Below are 13022 nucleotides of genomic sequence, written 5' to 3' on the forward strand. Positions count from 1 at the left end.
GGATATTAGGTATCGCGCTAAGCTAGGTGAGCTATAAAGCTTATACCGGTATGGCTGCCTGATAGTATTGCTAACTATAATGCTTCTAGTCGTGCTCGAGGAGTGGTTCCGCAGGGAGATATTGGCTTAATCCGCAGTGATAGTATGGGATTAGACGACGAAGTTGAACTGTCGGTATCGGGTTAATTAAGTTAAGCCCGGGCGCGGGGCCATTAAAAAGCATACTATTAATATTATATAAGAGCTCGACGAATATATAACTAGTAGTTAGAAGGGGGTGATATACTGCCGGTCAAAGGGGCAATGCGAAGCTATGGCTAATAAGATTGGCTATGGGTTTTATTATAGCGGTATAGATGAAAAGGACCGCTATGAGGCGCGGATAGCATAGATCGAGGGTTAGATTGCAGTCAAAGATCACCCCGAACCGGTCCCGGTTAGGGTTAAAAGTTATGCGTCTTTGGGCTATCCATACCACGAGCCCCTAATATTTTAGAAGCCTACCAGTAAACTTGCCATTTTTGGACGCCCTCCCCACCTAAACCTGGGTTTAGGTGTCCGTGCGCACCCTCCCCTCCTCAAACCTCTAAGCCTCCATCTCTCCTCCACCTTTCTCATTCGTTCTCCCTGACTACCATCTATGCTCCTTTGGCCACTTCTTGACGACATCTAATTCTTGACTAGCAGCCCAGAAGTCTCCCGTCTCCCGTCTCCCGTCTCCCGTCTTCCTTTCTTTTAATTAGTCACCTTCCCCACCCCCTGTACCTTAACACTCCCATTCAATATAATAACCCGAACCCTCATCTCTTCCCACCTGTTGCTTCTTACCCTTTTACAATTCCACATCCCACATCAAATAAAATAAATCACAAACAATAAATCCCAATAATAATAATCATCAATCAATCATCACAAACAATGATCAAAATTGGTCGCCCTCTACCTCCCAAATCCAACCCCGATCCCCGGCCCTCCAAACGGCTGAAAACTACCCCTACCCACCCTTCCCGTGAACCCCGTCTATCCACCTCTCCCTCCCTACTTCCCGTCCCCGACGATACCCCATCATCACCACCTAAGCCCGCCAAGTCACCAAAGCCTCCTCCACCTTCCTTCACCGAGGTCGATTCCCTGAGGAAACAGGCGGAGCCCTACCGCCTCGCCGTCGCTGAGCTGCCCATCCATCTCCTCCATTCCGCCTGGTCTCGTGGCAACAACAGGCCCCTCGACCGCAATCACGTCGCCCATCTTTGTCGCTCTTTCCAGAATGGCGGCCTCGCACGTCGAGCCGAGCAGCACTACGTCCAGGTCTCCTGCAGTGCTGCCGCCGTTCAAAAAATGATCGACGCCATCCCAGACGCTGATCAGAGCACTGCCCAAGACCGACGTCAGCATGTGCTATCCTTCAAAAACTGGGCCGACTTCAACGGCGACGAGAAACCTGAGCTCATGGCCGGCCAGCATCGCATCGAGGCTCTGAAAGACTACGTGAAACAGACGGATTCTGATTCGAGCGATTTGTGGTGGATTTGCGAATTTTACGACAAAGGTGTGACCCCTCTTCAATCACCCCCAATCCGCAGATCTTCTCTACCTGATATACTACTTATACATACATAACAAACAATACTCATCCTTATACACAGACACTCTACCAGTCGAACTTGACATCAAGCTTCGTGTCAACCGTCGCGATCTCACCCTGCCCGATACACATGGTCAGATCTGGTTACAGCTCGCCTCCGCCTTTGACCGGGACCCCACTCTATTTTCTGCCGAGAAAAATGTCAACAAGAAGGGTATCGAGAAAAGGATGTTGGATATCCTGTGCCTGACAAGTGAAGCTCGCTTTCCCATCAGCCGTCTCGTCACGCTGTGGAGAAGCGAGCGGTGGAGACCTCGCATTACCCGCTGGTGTCGAACCTCTCTGGGGAGAACCACATTCAACATTTCAAAATGGTATCAGATCGCAGGGTACAGATTGGACGATGTGAGTAACTCACCCTTGACATCCGTGATGGACCTACCATTTATTCATTCACCTCTCCCACCCCAGACAGTCTCGGATCAAGCCTTGCCTAGAATAATATGTGGCTAACTTGGGTGTACCATCGTCCTGCACGAGCAGTATTGGTTCGATACGTTCTATCAGATACTCGAAACTTTAAGGGCACTTCCTGCCTCCGCCTCTGAGTCCATTCAGATTTCAGACTGGACCATGCTCGCCTGCAGTCTCAAAAACGACACCTATGATGCTGCAGATGTATACCAAGTCTTTTATCCCAAGGAGGACAGTAGCAGCGGCGATAGCAACTCCACTCCATCGGTTCCTTCCACTGGCAAACCGAGCACAAAGGCAACACGGCGAACCGGATTTCTGACCTCGCTTGACAAGGAAGCCTATGACAGTCTTTGCCGCCATCTTCAACAGAACCTTACTCTTCGTTTTCCGGATGTGCAGCCTTTATTGCGGATCAAAAAGGAGGAAGGCGAGGTCATGGCACAGGTCATGGACCATGTAGTGCGCTGGGTCAACACCCAACCCGCTGATATCATCGGTCTTCACGAGAACAACAAGCCTTTACGACGAGAAGACCTGGTGCCTGCGATCAAAAGTCTCAAGGCGACTGCTTATGGAGACGATTGGTGGACTCGGCTCAGAGAAGACGACGATGTCGATGGCGCCGACGATGTCGCGTCCTGGCTCGACCTGCGTTCACGGACCCTGAAAGGCAGGTCCTCGACTACGTCCGCAGCCATATGACCGAGTTCAGGGATCCCTCGACGAAACACTATCTCGACTTGATGCCAGAAGAACATTATGAGCAATATGCAGAACGCTTCAGCACCGGCGATCTCTGGATGGGCTTATTTCACATCGTCCAACACGCTGTTGGTCCTGCATTTCGTCCGGTGTGGGAGGATTCGATCCCTGAACGCATCGGCGCGGATGACGCGATTCACCAGCCGCAGACTGAGATGCGCCACAGACCACCGGCTTCGGCCATCACACGAGCTATCTGTAGTCAGCTGGGAAATATTCCCGAGGTGAAGGAGAATCCTGCATTGAGAGGCGTGTACGCCTCGAGCGAACTTGGTGCCTATATCGATCATGCTGTCCTCGCATGGGCTTCCGATCGATGCCGCAAAGCAGTGGAAAGCAACGAGTCTGACGAAGGAAATCCTTGGTCAGGCGAAGCACTCCAAGCGATCCAGGCGGCATACCAGGGGTACGAGAGGATCCTGGCAGGAATGACGTCCGCCACTGCAATTTCCGAACACGATGATCAGCAGCAACAGCAGCGGCACTTGCCAGACGAGCGTATCAGCCACGTCCCGAATGAAGTGCTCCGTCAACAACAGGGTGCCGTATCATCGAGCCCCCCATCTTCGCAAAGGTTTGTTCCGATCAACACGGCAGACAGGGCACAGCGTGACAGCGGGCGCACAATGGCCATGGAAGAAGACCTATTACCCGAATGCAGCAGCGGCAGCAGCGGCGGCAACAGCGCCAGCCATCAAGACATCCTCAACAGCAGCCACCTTCGTTGCCGCCGTTCGCTGGATTGCCTCCAGCCCAGGAGACGGCACTGAGAAGCCCCCGCCACCAAGACGGAACACATGCAAGGAATGCCGCGGATCACGGTTATCAGCCACCTCCTCAGAAGTCTTACATTGCAGCTGAAGTCGGCCGTCCGTTGCAGAAACTACCAAAGGGAGATGTTGGGAACGGCTGGATCCACCAATCACCAGCAACCAGGACAACGTTACCGAACGGGCGGCCAAGCCCCAGCCAATCCCAGATGACTAGGGCGAGACGACAACGCCAGCGTCACCAGGAACAAGCCCTTAGCTCGCAGCCACAAAAGAGATCATCCTGGATGGATGGGCCTGTAGCGACGTCCGGAAGTAAGCGTTGATCCTTCCGCAGGGCAGGCGGGGCGGCAGCTGGGAACGACGAGCGAGCCATACCCTATACCAAAAGATATACGATTCAATCCGGCGAACCATCGGCAGTCGCACAGCAATAAATAAACAATAAGCAGCAGTAATTAAAATAATAGTAATGATAATAAAAGCCATAATTTTTGACCAAATGTATTGTTTTTAACCCGTGAGAAGTTATTGATACAGCTAGGTTAGGCCAAAATCGTTCCTATCGCGACCACTTGTACGCTCCTGCTGGAACTGATGGCTAGTCAGACACTGGTAAAGGTTGAAAACACAGGGAAAAAGATGCGGATAGGCCGGAAAGAACTGGACTGGGGGTAGAGTACCCTTGTTGTTTTAAACTGTGATAAGCTTGCAGAGTTTCATAGTGCCTGTGACGAGCAAGCCACCTCATTTCCCGCGGGTTTCGCCCTAACCCTTTGCATAAGGGCATCACGAGGGATTTGATGTCATTCCGTGTGATAATTCGAAGAAGATGCATGAGATAGCGCTGTATATTTCAGGTTTTGACATCAGCCACACGCGCGCTCGGACACCTAACCCTGGGTATGCCGGCCCGGGTTGTTTATGGATGTGTTCGGGGTAAAGCTGGCGGTAGGTACGGTAGCTGCTCTCCTTTCGAACCTTACTGAAGACGCGGTCCCTTTGGTAAAGAGCTTCAGTTGCGACCACGACAGCACGAGGCAGAGCGACGCGTCTCGCGTCTAGCCGTACCAGTTTGCACAGTAGCCGAATCCTATAAATCAGCGAGCAGTTTCGCAGGTGACGATGATGGAATATTCCTGACAGAAACAAGTAGTGTGTATTCCTCAGTATTGTCATTCCCCCCCGTACCCTTCATGTTAATTCATATCCTTTTCGTCACCAGTCAGCATCCTCTGAGCATCAGGGTCACCTCTCGTTGGTCAACATAACCGTTGTGACGGACGCTGAGAAGCCTACCATGTCGTGCTTAGGGCTTCCAGAAGAAATCGAATTCGATGTTCGCTCTGATGGTCCTGACATTGATGACGGCGAGGACCAAGAAGAGGCGCGAGAGCTTATATCGCCGTTCTCGGCCGATGAACATTATCTCGAGGAGCCCGCGAGCATCCAAGGGAGTGCAGTCAGCACAGAAGACGCTACAGACCAGTTTCAAAGAGGCTGGAGGGTAGACCGTCGCGCCGGTGATTCCTGGATGTATGGTATGGCACAGCATTGTTCGAAGAGCGTGTAGGAGCAGTGACTTATTTCAGTCCTTTCCTTCCCTTCCTACGCTCTTCCCCACCTAGAACCTGAGCCAGAACGCGCTGCTAGTTTTTTCAAATTGTCTGGGGTGTCCTGACTGACATGTCGTGTTAGCTGACGAGCTCATCGACGAGACGAACGACGAAGCCTTCGACGGGACACGTGCTCTTGACCTCCTCCAGCGCCGAGTTGTATTGACTATGGGAGCAAGAAGACAGGGTCAAAGGCGGCGAGCGAGGACGACGATTATTACCCCGTATTTCGGCTCGATTTCGTTAGCATCGTCGGTCTACCGCGTCGGCCGATCTGCCGGTCTAGCCACTTCTTTGACAATATCACAATATCCTTTCGCCACTGGAGTGCCCCATATGTCGCAAAGCATGTGCAGGGCGTCGATTTCGACCTGAGCGGCCGTACCTTCCGCATTGCCACCGGCGCCACTCGAGAAGCTTGGTTCATCGTCATGCATCCAAGCCAGAGAGCTGCTGGGACCAACCACCCCCGCCGACGACACGATACAACACATACGAGGACTGCCCTCGTACAGGGCCGTGCTCTGTTACTCGCATCGTACATCAAGGACATCTTCCTTCAAGGTGAGCTCCTTGGTGAAGGTGTTGAGCCGAGGTGGGCCCTCGGAGGCAAGGAGACGCAGATGATTGCCTTTGACAAGTGGGTCATATTCCAGACACTATTCATGGATGGCTGGACGGAGTTCCTCGAAAGGTTCTCCGTAGAAGACGACCCTTTCTGGACCGATCATCAGCCCGCCTTCCACGCGTACGACTATGGCGCCAACATCAACATAGAAGTCAACGAAGGCATAGCGAACCTCGAAGAAGAGACAGTCATCAGGCCAGCCTATCTCGACGGTCTGGACGACGAGTCCAACGAGACCGACGACGGTGATGATGATGGAGAAAACAATAGTTTGCCGGCGACACAGCAAGGATGGGAGCGAATTAGAGGGGAGGAACGAGAGGATGAGCTCGACGAGCTATACGATGATCAACCAACCGTCGAAGTGGAAGACAACGATAGCCTGTTCGTGTCGGAGAGGGCGGACGATGATGTTGCTTCTCAAATACCACCTAGCCTCAGTCCAGGGCGAATCGATACGGATTATCGAGGTATTGCTGACGGCGAAGCCGACGCGAACAGGCACAATGGTGACGACGACAACAATGGTGATGGTGATGAAGAGCGGGAGCGGAGGTTCCTTGAATGGATGAACGAATCCGAGAACACTGATGTGGGCCAACATAACGGGACTCAGCTACAAGATGATCAGGAGCATCAATACGATGGGCAAGACAACTCCCAGCAGCAGCCGTTGAGCCCAGATACTGACGGTAGTGGCGACGTCCGTCCAAGGCAAGCGCCAGACGTCTCGCCACCCAGTCTACCTCCATCATCAGCATCTGTACCAGCAACGGAGGACCAGAGAGAACATGATGCGTTGTATAGTCCTGGCCTGATGCGGTTGCGTGAGGCCCTTGAGGCGAAGTATAACCTCGACAACATCAGCCACGTCTCCTATGCCCTGGCTGTTGACGTTCATTGCACTGCAGCAAACAAGCATCCCGATGCAGAAGGAAGACCAGGTCCTCCTGTATGTTTACTTGCCGACCGTAACCGGGTGGCTGGGGAGTTTTACGGGAGCAACTATACCTTCTACCCACTCGGCTTCCACCCAGCGTACGGCAATTTCACATCGGATCGTCCACCTGCCTTCCTGGATAGTGACCTGTTTACTGTCATGAAGGAGAACATGAGCCACCAGAACCAGGGTGCCGACGTGCTTTCGTTCGGCTTCTTCCAGGGCTATTCCAACCTGAAACGGTCTATCCGTCATGGGCCTCACGACCTGCTAGCCAGCCACGGTCTCGCCACAGCTGCTCTCACCATCCCCTCGACGGAGGCTCAGCGCACGGCGCGGCTCAAGGACAAGCAACAGCGGCTACTGGCCCAGGTGCGGGGGCGACTCACACCTGACAACCCTGGCGCATCGACACCTTTTGCGCGGGAGAGACAAAGGGTTGAGGCAGCCATGCAGGCGAATGAGTTTGCGTTCCGATTCGAGCAGGTTATTTCCATCGATGCTCCACGACTCGTGCGCCGTCGTCGAAACTTCAGTAGCGTACTACAGCCCATCTTCCAGCTCATGCGACTCTTCCTCAAAGAGAAACAGCTTTATGCAGGTATCCTCCGGCGTTTCTCTCCTGATATCTTCCCAGGAGTCATGGTGGCTTTCGCCAAGGTTATGGAGGCAGCCATAGCAGAAATGGACCGCTTCCGCGAGGCTGGGTCGAAAGGACTGGGCATGGCTCTCTCCGAGGGTGTCGCTGCGCTCGATCGACTGGGCAACTTTTGCTTCACCGGGGACCCGAGGGTGCTCCCTACCAAAGTTATGAGGCTTCTCGGTACGATTGATAGTCTAAGAACATGCGGATGGCCATTCATATCGCCGCGAATGCTGGACATCCGAGAAGGGCGAGGACTCGTCAACCTTGTGGGATGGCCACAGTTGAGCAACGGACGGCCCGTTCTGATGCACGTTGCCTCGCTAGAGTATCACTACGATAGAACGGTGGCATCCAACCGACACAGTCAATTGTGGTTTGCTGAACTTGGGGGTCGATCGATAGACGGATGGACAGGATGACGACATTTCTCCACGAGGTGTTCCGAGATCTATGGGTACCAGAGACGGCCGCTTTTATCGCGCGCCAAGTTCGTCGTGGCTTGAACCGTGGTATCCGTAGTGGCGGTAGGGACGGCGTTGGATCGCATGGTGATGCCGACACGGGTAACGAGGAGAGTGCTCGGGCGATGATTGCGTTAGAGGCCTGGGAGGCGCAAGACAGTCCCTTCAAAACATCGTACGTGCCAGGAGTCTCTTTAGCTTCCCAGCGTTCCTGACATCATCACAGAAATTTCGAAAAACTATCAGCGCAAGTACTCAAGTTCGATGACCGTCCGACAGATGAATCGAGGATGGTGCTAAAGACGAGACGCGACTTTGCAGAAGAGATGTTCGTTGCTCTGATGGAGGGCGGCAGGAAGGGTCACCCAGGAGTTGAGTCTATCGCACCGACACATTCGACATGGCCTTCTATCCTCCGGGCCGCCATCCAACACACCAGAGGCGTCTTTGCAACGAGGGCCCAGTGGGTCTCGGGCATCGCAGCTGCTATGGTATCTGCGAGTATCGAGTGGGTACCTGGCTCTCATCGCCGGAGATTGACGCATCAGCAGGTAGTACAACTCGTCGGAGCAGCTGCATCCGCCACTGTCCTCGCGGCTCGGCCCGACAGCCTCAAGAGGCGGGCGCTCGAGGCGGAGGCTCGTAGGTCGGTCGATTCGGTTGGCGTCAAGCGAGCGAGGATCCGACCACGAATCGATCTAGGCTGTAAGATACCGTTCAAGCAGATCCCAGATATTGTGGAAAGAGGCTTCACCGAGATACGTCGGCTATTCGCGAAAGGAGATCAGGGCGTACTATCCCACTACTGTGTGGCGTACTGCTGTCTGACAGAATGCCTCGAGGATCCATTATGTGATCTTATGCTCATGCTCACGTTAACCATCACAGCGTCGAGTGCAACCCCCGAGGTTCGGCCCAATACAAAGGCCTTCAACGTGACGACTAGGAGAAGGGACCCGGCTCTTCTAGCAGCCAACATGGTGACGAGAATGCTCTGGTTCCTGCGGCCGGAGGCATTTCCATGGGACAAAGACCGTGATTCAGTGCTGCGGGTGTCTGAGATGACGAAGAAAATCGGTGAGTCATATCCACGGTCCCGTTCAACGTCGACGAAATAGGATGACTGATTACCTAACCGTCTGTAACCGTAGAGCACAAAGGGGTCAACAACCGAATGCTTCGAGAACTGGGTTGATTAAAGTCAAGGGCAATCGGGATAGCCCACGCAACTGCGAGTCACGTCTCACGCCTAAAGACGAGCTCTTCAAATTACGTAACGACCTAATATTTCTCATGAAGGAGCCGAGGAGTTTTATTGGCAGTGTATTCAAGAGTAATAAGGAAGAATGGGTAGATAGATGCTCGGCTATTATTAATGATAGGTAGCTAAGACAGGGTTACAAGTAAACAAATTCTTCAAAAGCATGCTGCACTTGAATTACCATCACTACGAGGCCATTTTATAAATTGCCAGAACTTCTCAGTGTAGAACAATCATTCTATTGCCTTGACATCTCTTAAGTGAGGACTTCAAGTGGCTTAACTGCTTCGGCTGGCTCGATCGACTCATGATCGTCCAGTAATAAGACCGAAAACTAGCGGCCTCCATATTACATGGCAACAGCCAAGCTTGAGGATAGGTAGCAGCAGCAGGGTAGGTAGCATAATCTCAAAGGTCACGTGATATAGAACCATAACCTGCAGTAGTCAGAGGGAGAGAGCAAGGTTCTCAATAGTTCTTCACAAATTTCCTTTTTTCACGGCAAATACCAATTACCTTAACATTACAGCAGAATTACACTCACGGCCAACGCATACATCCGGCATATCCAGTCATGACGGCTACAGAACTCTACACGATCGCGCTTGAGCGGTCCACACAGCCAGATCTACCAACAGAGCACAACGAGGCTCCGCACCGCATGGCACGGCTATCAGATACAGACCGCGCAGCCTGCGAGGGATGGCTCCAGGAGATGAACTTCCTCCGCCCAGGGGAGGCAGAGGACGATGAAGTCTGGAAAAGGATCAAGAGAAACTGGATCGGATACCTATCGGCGACGAGCCCCACGCCGGATGCAGCGCTGGCACCGAACCGCAAGGTTGTGCAGTTCAGGAGTGGCGGCGAGGATGCGAGAGAGCAGAGACGCAGATTTGTCCAGGATCGTCAGAGGCGCATGATCATCCAGTCGGCCTTCTGGAACGGGCTGGACGGGATAGAGGCCATGACGGAGCGATGGCCACGGGCGGCGCGGGCCGCATTGAACAGCATGGATGAGAGCGGGGAAGATGAGGGTCGAGGTGCGTTTGAGAGCCTCGCGGCCGTCTGCGACCTCAGTCGGCGACGACGATACCAGTCCATCTGGACGAGCCTGGTGGGGTTCATCTGTCATTCGCAAGACGAGGGCACGCTGGAGGAGATGGGTATGCGGTTGACGGAGAGCCAGATCGACGACATTCTAGATATCGAGCAAGAGGTCTGGCAGGTGGATCTCAAGGCGATAGCGCGGAGGCGGGAGAAGGGAGGGTTCGAGGGCGTCTGGGCACCGATCCAGCTGCTGCTTATGAAGGCGTTGAGGAAGCCTAAGTCGACGCCGCGGAACAACCCGCTCGTGTGGTGGATTGCGGTCCTCGCCCGATCGGTGGTGTCGGGGGATGATGGCGATAGGGACTTTATCAGCCGAGGGCGGTTCCACAAGAACCCGATGCCGATGGATATCGACCTCGGGGAACGGCTGCGAGCGATAGTGCACTACAGCAAGGTCATTGTGCTCGACGATGCCTTCTCGACCTGGCCGGAAGAATCAGGGTGGATGATGGAGGTGCAGAGCAGGCTGAATATGGTGAGTATCGAATGGATCAACGACGAGGGGGGTTCTAGGCCAGATGGACCACCCGGTGATGGCGGGCCGGTATATTCGACGGATGCGTGGCGGTCCGTGGTGGCACACATAGCTGAACACACGAAGAAGCATCTTGGGGGGAAGCAGAGGACGGCGATATATAGGTTGCGAATGTTAGCTAATGCGATAGGGTAGGTATGAGGGGATAAACGGCCTAGGGTTTATGATTGTTGGGCGTAAACTAAGCACTACCTAATCAGGGTGGTAGAGGGAAATAATTTATAGATCTATTATTCTCCTATCCTAGCGCTCTAGTAATCAAAGGTATCTAAGGCCCAACTAGTTATTGCCTTAAGAAGAAGAATAATATAATAAGTCTGAGTGCCGCGGTTTTGGCTACTAAATTCGGCGAAGAACATCGCCGCTTAAGTGAATTCTATACACAGCATCCGGCGCGACTCTAGAGACCTTGCATCCTGCTGGTCTTGGAATCCCTTCAAACCTGGGGGTAAGTGTCTATGCGTGCCCATCATAGTCCTTAAGCCTTTATTACTATTATCCCTCTTACCTTTACCCCTAGAATTGACTATCTATATGTCCTGCGAGGCTTAATTAATTAACTGGTTAGCAATGACGAGCCTTAGGATCAGCAAAACAACACTTTACTAGATGGTCTTGACGGCGATGGACTCAAGGTAGAGTGCCGTGGATCTATGTGGGCCTGGGGGTGGACTTGAGTAGAAATATCATTGAAATTGAGGTATAATATACCCCACGAGCTATTATCTCAGCTTTCCTGCAATACTCCATAGAGACTTGCACCTTCAACCATCCTATAGCGCTTTCCTAGGTCCGTTGCTAGAGCCAAGAAGACATGATCTAGGTGTTTTCTAATCATCATTACTTCGGTCGTATCTCCCCAGAGCTCGAACCTGCCAATACCTTGCAACATATCCATAATATGGTTAGGGCACAGGGGTTCCTGCTTCGACTCCCAGTCGCCAGTTGTTCGCTTCCAGTATTTCCTAAATAGCTCCTCGTCATCGAAACAGTCCCGAAACCCTATCCTCTGGATTGGCCGCTGAAGAGACGTCAGATAACGGTCTATCATCTCAAGGTCTTTGTTGGTTTCTGCTAGACTTCTGCCGCTTCAGTGTATCCTCAATCTGGAGGAGTTCTCGCACACCGAATCTCTCAACAGCCAGGACGATAAAGCGTTTGATGTTTAGGTCAGAGTTGAAAAACTTCTGATCTTTTTTCTGGACTAATCCAGGGTCGTCCCATGCGAGGCTTTCGAAATCTTCTTTCTCTCCAGTAACGTGCAAGGGTTGCAAGATGGCATAACCAAGTTTATCGGGCCCTAGTCGATCTCTCAATTTGTTGCAGAATATGGTCGCGACGTTATGAAGCAAGCTTGCCCGAAAGTCGCTATCCGGGCTTTGATGCTCTGCGTGCTCTGCGTGCTCTGCGTCACGTATACGACGAAGTACAACTCCCAAAGGATTAGCCTCTTCGACCGTAGAGATGCAGTAATCCAGAAGCTTCTTGCGCTCTGTAGGCATGCGATCACTGAAAAACCCCAACAAAACAATAAGGGTTAGAAGAGCTTCGGGTGAATAAGCGTTGAGATAGGTCGGAAGTTCTTTAAGTCCGGACTCCAGCAGAAGCTGGGCCCCAACATGCATCCCTAGCTGGCAGCACAGAGTCGCGCAAATTAGAAATGCGAACGTCTTGAAGACGCCGGGAGGGTTGTCAAACGTCCATTGCTCGAAATCATCTATAATACCGTTGGAAAATGTCTCGGTCTTCCATTCTTGGTTGTCGAAGGCTCCGGTTACATAGGTTGAAACAGAAGAGAAGAGCACTTGCTTGTGGGAATCCAGAGGAGACGGGGTCAGGTATTGGTCACGAATGATTGCCAAGCAGTGGAGGTGAGAAGCGGATACCCTGAGGTTGTGTCGGATCGCGGATCTCATCATCCTAGTTCCAGATGATAAGTCTAGGCTGGGTGTCTCGTAGGCATCTGATTCGAGATAATGCTTGGTGCGCTTCTTTGTGAAGTTCTTTCCACCCCCCCACTTCCGAGTAACTCTATCTCGGATCCAGCTTGGTCTATTTCCTTATCAGATGCTATCATGTGATGTGATGCGACGCTTATAGCATACCTGACTCTTGAATCCATAGTGGCTCCCTTGAGCAACGAGGCCTGATCATGTTTTTGCTCCGAATAGAAGAAGATCCTCGATGATAGGCCGCATCCTTTTCCAGTCATTATCATGGTATTGCTGATAGCC

General features: G+C 52.5%; 5 protein-coding genes across 5 annotated transcripts; 4 read left to right on the plus strand and 1 right to left on the minus strand.

Moving 5' to 3' along the window:
- Positions 1–578: 578 nt before the first annotated feature.
- Positions 579–1395, minus strand: LRP88_14971 (uncharacterized protein; the record flags this gene model as incomplete). The annotated part of the gene is made up of 2 exons (XM_083251305.1): positions 579–586; positions 1119–1395. 2 exons carry the CDS (start codon positions 1393–1395, stop codon positions 579–581), a joined length of 285 nt encoding a protein of 94 aa, XP_083092948.1.
- A 561-nt stretch (positions 1396–1956) lies between these two features.
- On the plus strand, positions 1957–3594 carry LRP88_14972 (uncharacterized protein; the record flags this gene model as incomplete). Its single annotated transcript, XM_083251306.1, has 3 exons — positions 1957–1990; positions 2523–2697; positions 2733–3594. 3 exons carry the CDS (start codon positions 1957–1959, stop codon positions 3592–3594), a joined length of 1071 nt encoding a protein of 356 aa, XP_083092949.1.
- A 2047-nt stretch (positions 3595–5641) lies between these two features.
- Positions 5642–7843, plus strand: LRP88_14973 (uncharacterized protein; the record flags this gene model as incomplete). The annotated part of the gene is made up of 1 exon (XM_083251307.1): positions 5642–7843. The coding sequence occupies one exon, from the start codon at positions 5642–5644 to the stop codon at positions 7841–7843; it is 2202 nt and encodes a 733-aa protein (XP_083092950.1).
- Positions 7844–8175: 332 nt separating this feature from the next.
- On the plus strand, positions 8176–9529 carry LRP88_14974 (uncharacterized protein; the record flags this gene model as incomplete). Its single annotated transcript, XM_083251308.1, has 3 exons — positions 8176–8527; positions 8588–8962; positions 9510–9529. The coding sequence occupies 3 exons, from the start codon at positions 8176–8178 to the stop codon at positions 9527–9529; spliced, it is 747 nt and encodes a 248-aa protein (XP_083092951.1).
- Positions 9530–9720: 191 nt separating this feature from the next.
- Positions 9721–10787, plus strand: LRP88_14975 (uncharacterized protein; the record flags this gene model as incomplete). Its single annotated transcript, XM_083251309.1, has 2 exons — positions 9721–10728; positions 10767–10787. The coding sequence occupies 2 exons, from the start codon at positions 9721–9723 to the stop codon at positions 10785–10787; spliced, it is 1029 nt and encodes a 342-aa protein (XP_083092952.1).
- Positions 10788–13022: the final 2235 nt, after the last annotated feature.

The sequence above is a fragment of the Fusarium phalaenopsidis genome (assembly GCF_050370095.1).
Source record: "Fusarium phalaenopsidis strain FUZ10S chromosome Unknown contig_32436, whole genome shotgun sequence".
Lineage (NCBI taxonomy): Eukaryota > Fungi > Ascomycota > Sordariomycetes > Hypocreales > Nectriaceae > Fusarium > Fusarium phalaenopsidis.